At 36.9% G+C, this 9,463-nt stretch overlaps 1 protein-coding gene across 4 annotated transcripts in view; it reads right to left on the reverse strand.

Moving 5' to 3' along the window:
- The window catches only part of COQ3 (coenzyme Q3, methyltransferase), a 31,521-nt gene extending 22,231 nt beyond the window's left edge, over window positions 1-9,290 (reverse strand). For all 4 annotated transcript variants that reach the window (XM_029224206.1, XM_029224209.1, XM_029224207.1 and 1 more), the window contains exon 1: window positions 7,753-9,290. In XM_029224206.1, the coding sequence (XP_029080039.1) occupies window positions 7,753-7,861 (109 nt within the window). In that variant the 5' untranslated portion in view covers window positions 7,862-9,290. The remainder of the gene's footprint in view (window positions 1-7,752) is intronic.
- Between the last annotated feature and the right edge of the window lie 173 nt (window positions 9,291-9,463).

The following is a 9,463-nucleotide window of genomic DNA, read 5'->3' on the forward strand; positions in this document are numbered from 1 at the left end:
TATTTATCAAAACCAGTTCAAATTATGTCACGTTCATGTTAGCTACATGAAATGGATTTATATGTATGCTCAACACATTTTACAGAGGAAAAAAAATGTGCACTTATAGACATATATATCTCCTAAAATAAATAGTCATTCAGTTTATATGTTCCAACTTACACAGGGACCTGCTTTATGAACTAGTTACTCTGCTGCAGAACATTCAGTTGTTCAATAAACATTTAAACAAAGTAGACCTTAGAGCAAAGAAAACTACCAGGGACATTACATTATGATAAAACAGCAAGGATTTACTATATAGTACAGGAAACTATATTCAATATCTTGTAATAACCTATAAAGGATATATAGGTTATATATACCTGTAATAACCTACATATACAGATGTAAATCTATAGATTTACATCTATATATAAATCTACATTTACATATGTAAATCAACTATACTTCAATTAAAAAAAAGAGAGAGAGAGAGAATCCACCAAGAAGACAAATTACTCTGGCAAAAACCAGACAAAGATGGTACAGCAAAGAAAGCCACAGACCAATTTCTCTCATGAACAGACACAAAAATTCTCAGTAATTAGTAAACAGAATCCAGCAACATATAAAAGGAAAAATACAGCATAACCAAGTAGGATTTATTCTAGCTATGCAACACTAGTTCAAGAGTAGAAAATCAATCAATGTAATCTACCATATTAATAGTTGAGAGAAGAACACACATAAGCTTACTAATTAATGTGGACAAAACATTTGACAAACTCCACACCCACTTACGACTAAAACCTCTCAGCAAACTAAGAATAAAAGAGAAATTCTTCGATCTGATAGAACACCCATAAAAATTCTATAGCTCACAAAGTACTTAATGGTGATAGACTAAGTGCTTTACACCTAAAATCAAGAACAAGGCAAGAATGCCCATTCTCATGACTCCTATTCAATGTACTACTAAAAATCTTAGCCAGTACAATAAGGAAAGAAAAGGAAATAAAAGGCATACAGAATGGAAAGGAAGAAATTAAACGGTCCCTATTTGCAGATATGATTGTCTATGTATAAAATCCCAAGAAATCTTTAATAAATAAAAATAAAAAGCTCCTGGAATAAGTCGGTTCAGCAAGGTAACAGACTACAAATTCAACACACAAAAAAGTCAATTGTTTCTATATACTAACAATGAACAACTGGAAAGCAAAATTCAAAATGCTCTATTATTTAAAATCAGTCCAAGAAAGAATACTTCCATTGTTGTATAAATCCCTCAAAACATGTTCAGATTCTGTATGCTGAAAATTTATATAAAACACTGATGAAAGAAATCAAAGACAACCTAGTAAATGATGAAACATACTATGTTCATGGATTGGAAGAGTCAACATAAATCCTCCCCAAATTGATCTATATGTTTGACACAATTTCTATCAAAAGAGACAGAATAAACAATGTTAAAAAGGAGAATAAAACTGCAGAAATCAAATATCCAATTTTAAGGCTTATCATAGAGCTACAGTAATCAAGACAGTGTGGTACTGGAGGAGAGACAGACTGAAATATCAATGCAACAAGAGTGTCCAGAGAGAGGAAAAAAAAAAAAAATTCACCCAACTGCTTTTTTGACAATGGTGCAAAAGCAGTTCAAAGGAGGAAGAATGGTCTTTTCAGTAAATGGTGTTGAAACAATTAGACGTCATAGACAAAAAAGAAAATTTTGAACGAAATCTCACATCTTATACAAAACTGAACTCAAAATGATCTAAATGAAAACTATAAAACTTTTAGAAGAAAATATAGGAGAAGATCTTCCTGATTTAGGGTTACACACAGAGTTCTCACATCTGACACCAAAATCACAATCCATAAAATAAAATATTGATTAAATTGGATTTAATCAAAGTTTAAAACTTTTGCTCGGCAAAACACCTTGTTAAGAAAAAGAAAAGTCAAGTCACAGAATGGGAGGAAATATTTGTAAAACATATATCCCATAAAGAACTTGTATCTGGAATATATAAAGATACTCTTTAAACTCAACAGTAAAACGAAACAGAAAAACAAAAAACCTCCCACAGAAAAACAAAATAAGCAATCCAATTTTAAAATGGCTGTGGGTATTATAAAAAGACACAGACATTTCATCAAAGAAGATATACAGATGCAAATAAGCACATGAAGAGATGTTAAATAGCAGTAGCCATTAGAGGAATGCAAATGAAAGCCACTACATACCTATCAAATTGGCTAAAATTTAACCATCCCTGATATTACCAGATGTGGACCAAGACATGAAAAAACTAGATCTCTTATATATTGCTAGTGGGAATGTAAAATGGTACAGACACCATGAAAAGCAGTTTAGCAGTTTCTAATAAAGTTAAACATATATTTATCACGCAGCTTTGCAAGTGCATTCCTGGGCATTTATCCCAGAGAAGTGAAAACTTACGTCCACACAAAAACCTGTACATCAACGTTCACAGCAACTTTATCCATAACAGCCCCAAACTGGAATCAATCAAAATATCCTACAATAGATGAATGGTTAAACAAACTGTGGCATATTCATATCATGAAATACTACTCCGAAATCAAGAGGAATGAACTACTGATACATGCAAAAACTTGGATGGATTTCAAGGGTATTTATGTTGAGTGCAGAAACATTTTTTCAAAAGGTATATACTGTAAGATTCCACTTACATAACACTTGTGAAATGGCAAAATTATAATGGAAATAATAATGTAATGTAATGGAAAATAGATCAAGGTTTAAGGTTGGTGGTAAGGTTTGACTATAAAGGAGTATTACCAGGAGTTTCGCTGTGATTGTGGAACAGTTCCATATCCTGATTGTGGTGGTTATTACACAAATCTCTACGTGTGGTAACACACACACACACAATGAGTGCATGTAAAGGTGGTGAAATCCAAAGGACTGTAGTTTAGTTGATGGTATCATACTAACGTCAATTTCCTGACTCTGACAATGTATTATGGTTATGTAAGATGTTATCACTGAGGAATTGGGTGAAGGGCATATGGAAATTCTCTGTATTATTTTTGTACCTACTTATGAGTCTATTTCAAAACAAAAAATTTTTAATTAAAAAGTATAAAAGTGGACACTACAAAGTGCTTCTCTTCCCCCTGACTCTAGGTATCCAACTTCCCTCTCTGCAAGCAACCAATGTTACTAGATTTGCATGTAAGCCTCCAGATATTTTATACATATTTCATTTTTGTGTATCAATTTCTCTCTTATTTTATACAAAATGTAGCACAGTATACTCATTGTTCTGCACCTTGCTCTTTCCACCTATCAATGTATCTTGGAGATTTTTTTCAAAATAGAGCATAAAGAACTTCCTTTTTTTTAGGTTTGCAAGGTAATCCATTGTATGGCTGTAACTCATCATTTATTTAAGCAGTGCCCTATTTTTTTTTGAATTTTATTTTATTTTTTATACAGCAGGTTCTTATTAGTCATCCTTTTATATACATCAGTGTATACATGCCAATCCCAATCTCCCAATTCATCACACCACCACCCCCACCCCCCGCCACTTTTCCCCCTTGGTAAATGCCATTTGTTCTCTACATGTGTCTCTATTTCTGCCTTAAGCAGTGCCCTATTAATGTACATTTATTTAAATTATTTCTAATTTTTTGCTATTCTGAAAACATAAGATTGAATTACATAGGTAATTTCTTTTTGAGAGTACCTGTATGTAAAACCGCAAGAATTGTGTCAATTGGCATGTGCATTTATAAATTTGTAATTACTTTCTTAGATGTTGAACCAATTTGCAATCTCACTAGAAACTATGAGTTTCTAGTGTTGGTTTCCCCACACTGATAATACTTTGATAGTCACCTATGCAGTGTATTATCAAACTTTTTTTATCTTTACTAATCCAATAGGTGAAAATGGTATCTCACTATAGTTTTAATTTATCATGAGTGAGGTTAAGTGTCTTTTTTTAAGTTTAATGGTGCTATGGTCTGAATATTTGTGTCTCCCCCAAATTCACATGTTGAAATCCTGACCCTCAAGGGGATGGTATTAGGAGGTGGGGGTCTTTGAGAGGGATTAGGCCTTGAGGGTGGAACCCTCATGATTGGGTTTAGTGCTCTTATAAAAAGAAACCCCAGAGAGCAAAAAGGCTCCACCTATGAATCAGGGAGTGAGCACTCACCAGACACCGAATCTTGGACTCTGCAATCTCCAGGACTGTGAGAAATAAATTTTTCTTGTTTATAAGCCACCTAGCCTGTGGTATTTTGCTGTAGCAGTAGGAATGGACTAAGACAAATGGTCATTTATTTTTCATGCCTTGTCTTTTCATAGTCTCTGAACATTTTTCTCCTGAGCTTTTCATGTTTTTAAAATTTTGTTTTGTTTAATAGGACCTCACAGCCTGGCCAAAATTCATTTTAACATCCTCAGAAAAAAAGTTTGTGCTTCTAGGCTTTAGCTCAAGTTATTCTCTCTTCCACCATTTCTATCTGTGTTATTTTTTAAGACCCAGGTCAAATATCACCTCCCTTATGACTTTAGGTAGGTAAATGAGATATCAGAGAATTATGTAGACTGTGATACACAGATAAGGATTTACAGTTGACCCTTGAACAACGTGGCGGTTAGCAGCGCCAAGGCACGCATGCAGTCAAAAATCCAGGTATAACTTTGCAGTCGGCCCTCCACATCTGCTGCTCCACATCCTTGGATTCAACCAACCTCAGGCAATGTAGTACTGTAGTACATATTTATTGGGAGAAAACTCCCCACATTTAAGAGGACTGGTGCAGTTCAAACTTGTGTTGTTCAAGGGGTCAACTGTGTAAGGTATTATCATGAAATTGAGCCACAAAGATTTCAACAGAGTCCTTGCTCTCTGGTCAGTGATGACCCCAATCTCCCTCTCACCTCCCCTATTTCTGGAAAATTAGTCCCTCAGTCATCAGTATGGCCAGAATTCTTAAGGGCCTTAAAATCTACCTCACCATAACTGAGAGAAACTAATCAAGTTTGTATTAATAGAATGCTACCAATTCCTTCTTTACCTCGAATCTGTGATCATTCTGGTATTTGAAATTTTAAAGGAATGGGGAAATTTTTCATTTAATTTATTCAAAAAGTCATTTATCAGCACCTATCAGGTACCATGCTGACAGTGAACAAGCCCTCTACCGTGCCAACGGCGTGGTTCCAGCATTCATCATTTATTGTCTGGATTACTCTAAGGCCTCCCTAAGCCTAGTCTTGTCTGCCTCCATCCCACTGTCTACACAGCTGCCAAGTGTTATTTCTAAAAAACGAATCTGAGTATGTTGTTCGTTCCGTAATTTCCCACTGTCTTGAAGATAAAGTCAATCCCAGGAGGTGTACGTGGTCTTTCGTGTACTTGTCATGGCCTAAAAAGTCTGTCTTATCCCTGGCCATTCTCTGCCCTCTTTTCCAGCCCTCCGTCCACACTGTACTTTTCAAGGAACACCTCGCAGTTTCCTAGAAACCTCCTCATTGATACTCAAGCTGGTCCTTTGGCCACTCCAACTTCTTCTAAAACTGGACAACTTCAAGACAGCTCCCTAAATATCTTGTTTAAGAAGTTTCCCTCATCCCAAATATTTATTCCTTCTATGTTCACTTCCAAAATTTGGAAATATTTATACTGTATTTTTTCTAAATTTCTGATTATAAAAGACATATTTACTGAAAAAAATTATGAAGAGTATATAACGAATGATAAAATGATAGTTCACCAACTCCACCTCAGATAATCACTGTTAAAATTTTGATGTATCTCTATTCTCACTATATATCTCCAAGTTCATAATACAAACTGATTTGTAAGGGGTTTTTTTTACCTTTTTAAAAATTGAAGTATAGTTAATTTACAATGTTGCATTAGTTTCAGGTGTACCGAAAAGTGATTGAGACAGATTCTTTTCCATTACAGGTTATTACAAGATATTGAATAGAGTTCCCTGTGCTATACAGTAGGTTCTTGTTATTTTATAGATATTAGTGTGTATATGTTAATACCAAACTCATAATTTAATTTATTCCCCCCCACCACCACTATCCCCTTTGGTAACCGTAAGTTTGTTTTCTATGTCTGAGTCTATTTCTGTTTTCGTAAATAAGTTCGGTTATAACATTTTTTTAGATTTCACATATAAATGATATTTGTCTTTCTGTCTGACTTACTTAGTATGATAATCTCTAGGTCCATCCATGTTGCTGCAAATGGCATTATTTCACTTTTTTATGCTGAGTAATATTCCATTGTGTATATATACCACATCTTCTATATCCATTCATCTGTCAAAGGACTCTTAGTTTCCTTCCGTGTCTTGGCTATTGTAAATAGTGCTGCTGTGAACACTGAGGTGCATGTATCTTTTCAAATTAGAGCTTTCTCCAGGTATATACCCAGGAATGGGAATGCAAGATCATATGGTAACTCTATTTTTAGTTTTTTAAGGAACCTCCATACCGTTCTTCATAGTGGCTGCACCAATTTACATTCCCACCAAGAGAGTAGGAGCCTTCCTTTTCTCCACACCCTCTCCAGCATTATTTGTAGACTTTTTAATGGTGGCTATTCTGACTGGTATGAGGTGATACCGCATTGTAGATTTGCATTTCTCTAATAATTAGCAATATTGAGCATCTTTTCATGTGCCCGTTGGCCATCTGTGCGCCTTCCTCAGAGAAATGTCTATTTAGGTCTTCTGTAACTTACCTTCTTAACACTACATCTAATCATTTTCCATGTGGCTACACATTGATTTAAATCATGTTTATTGGCTGCACTATTTTTCACTCTACTGAGAGTAACAACTTATCAATTCTTTTTTTGTTTTTGTTTTTTTGGCCAGGCCACACAGCTTGTGTAAGCTCAGTTCCTCTACCAGGGACTGAACCCCAGCTACCGCAGTGAAATCCCGGGAGCGTAACCACTAGGCTACCAGGGAACTCCCACAACTTGTCAATTCTATTGGAGGCCTTTAAGTTTCCCAGTTCTTGCTCTTTATAAGCTGATCTTAGTTCCATCCTGACATTTTTTTAAAGAGGCCCTTAGGTATCACTTCTTTAAAAATTCCCAGTGCCTGGCAAACAGCATTTGTTAAATGAGTTTCATGTAAAAAATGAACTTAACGTTCTGGTTAATATTGGGAGTTAAATAATCAAACTGTCTTCTACAAGGATCAGGTTCGGTGTGCTACTTTCTTGATCTTATTTGCCAATACAATGTGTTGAATTAACCTATTCATCAAAAAATAATATTGCTGCCTTAAATTCTGAAACATGGCAAGATACGTGCAAACAAAACACAAACAAAAGGCGACCAATAACTATGACACAGCTGGTGTCCTTTCCCGCCGGGGCAAAGGAAAAAGGCACATGACCTTGAGACTCCAGCCGGCAGAGTGGCCGCCGGCTCCTGCAGGAGCTCAACGAAACTAAGACAAAGGTCACTGGATACATGGCGACGGCCCACAGGCTGCGCTCTCCTCGGCCAGGACCTCTAGTCCTCAGCTATTTTTCCCAGCCTCTGGGTAAGGGACGGTAAGAGCCCAGGCCGAGCGTTCTACGGACAGCGAGGGCCAGGACCCAACGTACATGTCTTTGGCTGACCCCGCGCGGAGCCCCGAGTCAGCCCACCGACCGCGCCTGCGCCTGCGCAGAACAGCCGGCTCGCGCCGTGGGCTGCGTGCGAGCGACCCCCACGCACTCACCCGCCGACGTCGTTAAGCGAGGACAGTCAGCCTGTGCGCCCCGGAACGCCGACCTATGCGCTCCTAAAAACCGACTCCCGGAGGAGCTCAGCTTGCGGCCTCCCAACATCGTGACAAAGGCTCCACCTCTTCCGGTCCCTCCCGCAAATGATCCCCTACAGAAAGGTTCCGAGAGCCAAACGAATCATGGCCGCAGTGATGGGTGTTACAGATGTGTGACTGTAGTTACTCTTAACGCTCAACATGTCAAATTGTGCATGCAGTTAAACTATAGAATGTTTCTGTTGTCATACACTAACTTCAAGATCCTCCATTACGCCCATTCCTGTATGACCACCTCAAAGTAGCCATCAGTAATGATACCACTTCAAGCTATGTGATCTAGCTTTTATTCCTGTATAGCTCTAATTATTTCATATTTAACAGATGTCTCCCAAGGACACTCCTGTAAGACACTGACCGAAACTTATAATTACAAAAGATCCGAAGCACTTCTTCCCTAAGGGAATTGTTTCCCATTTCAAGGCACTCAAATGTCAGAGGGCCAGAAGTCTATATTGAAAGTTGGTTTTCTGTGAGTGACCTGATAATGTTCCCGACAGGGCACACATTACATAGCAGGAAACTGTTAATCACTCAGGCTAGGCAAACTTCACTTAAGGGTTAGAACAGGCAACCTAACATTTTACTTCTAAATGTGTAACAGCCTTTCCTTGGGTACAAACAATGATAAATGCCCAACATCAAAGACAAAATCATTATACATTTTTAACAGGCAGGATCAGACTGGTAAAGGGTTCTTTGAATTAGTCAAATTTACTGCTCAGTAATGGTCTTTCCCTTATGGCTTCTTAGTAAAATATTGACCTCCTCCTAAGAGTGGTTGCAGATTTTTCAAGTTGTCTTCAGAGCTCCTCAAGATGCATGACCATCTCTCCAACTGAAGGCAGAAAGCTCTGCACAAAAGAACATTTAGCATGTGTTATATCTGCTGGAGTGACAGATCCCAGGAAAAAGCAAAGTGCAAGTATGATTAAAGTTCTAAGAGCTTGATTTACATGTACTTTCTCTGAATGATTCCCCTCACTGGGCTTCAGAGCCTCTCCACTACATTTTCAGTTCAACAACAAAGGCAATCAGTGATTTGCCTTAATACCAATAGGAAACAAAAGCCTCTTAAATACCCACTAGTTTGGCTCAGAAAAGCAAAACTAGCTTGCAGTACTTTTCTCTACAAATATCAATAAAAGGCTCTTTCAATGACACTTAAACCCAAGTTGTACTGGAGGAACAGCAGCTATAATGCGATGTATGGCTGTTGTGAGATATTTCTCAGATCATCCCCATGGTCTGACCCATAAACGTGTTACAGAGTCTACAGTTTATTTTGATATAAAACTAAAAATCTATTTAATACTTTGAAATTCAATTTTATATAAACTTTTTTCATTAAAGTTAAGGGTTAAGTGCTCCCTTATAGCTAACACAGTTTTACCTCTTTGAAATGATAACACTACTACATCCACTTAGGTTTAACTGGTAAATTTTTGTATTTACAAAATTCCATATATTCAATAAATTGGAAACTTAAGATAATTTTATCTTAACATTACCACAATCAGAATGTGGCAGATTTATGTTTTTATAGGAAAACTCTATGGATGACACCTAGTAAACCTTCATGGTATCAATGTAACTCATCACACATGAG

Source organism: Monodon monoceros, unplaced genomic scaffold, assembly GCF_005190385.1.
Source record: "Monodon monoceros isolate NGI ecotype Baffin Bay Population unplaced genomic scaffold, NGI_Narwhal_1 Super_Scaffold_15, whole genome shotgun sequence".
NCBI lineage: Eukaryota > Metazoa > Chordata > Mammalia > Artiodactyla > Monodontidae > Monodon > Monodon monoceros.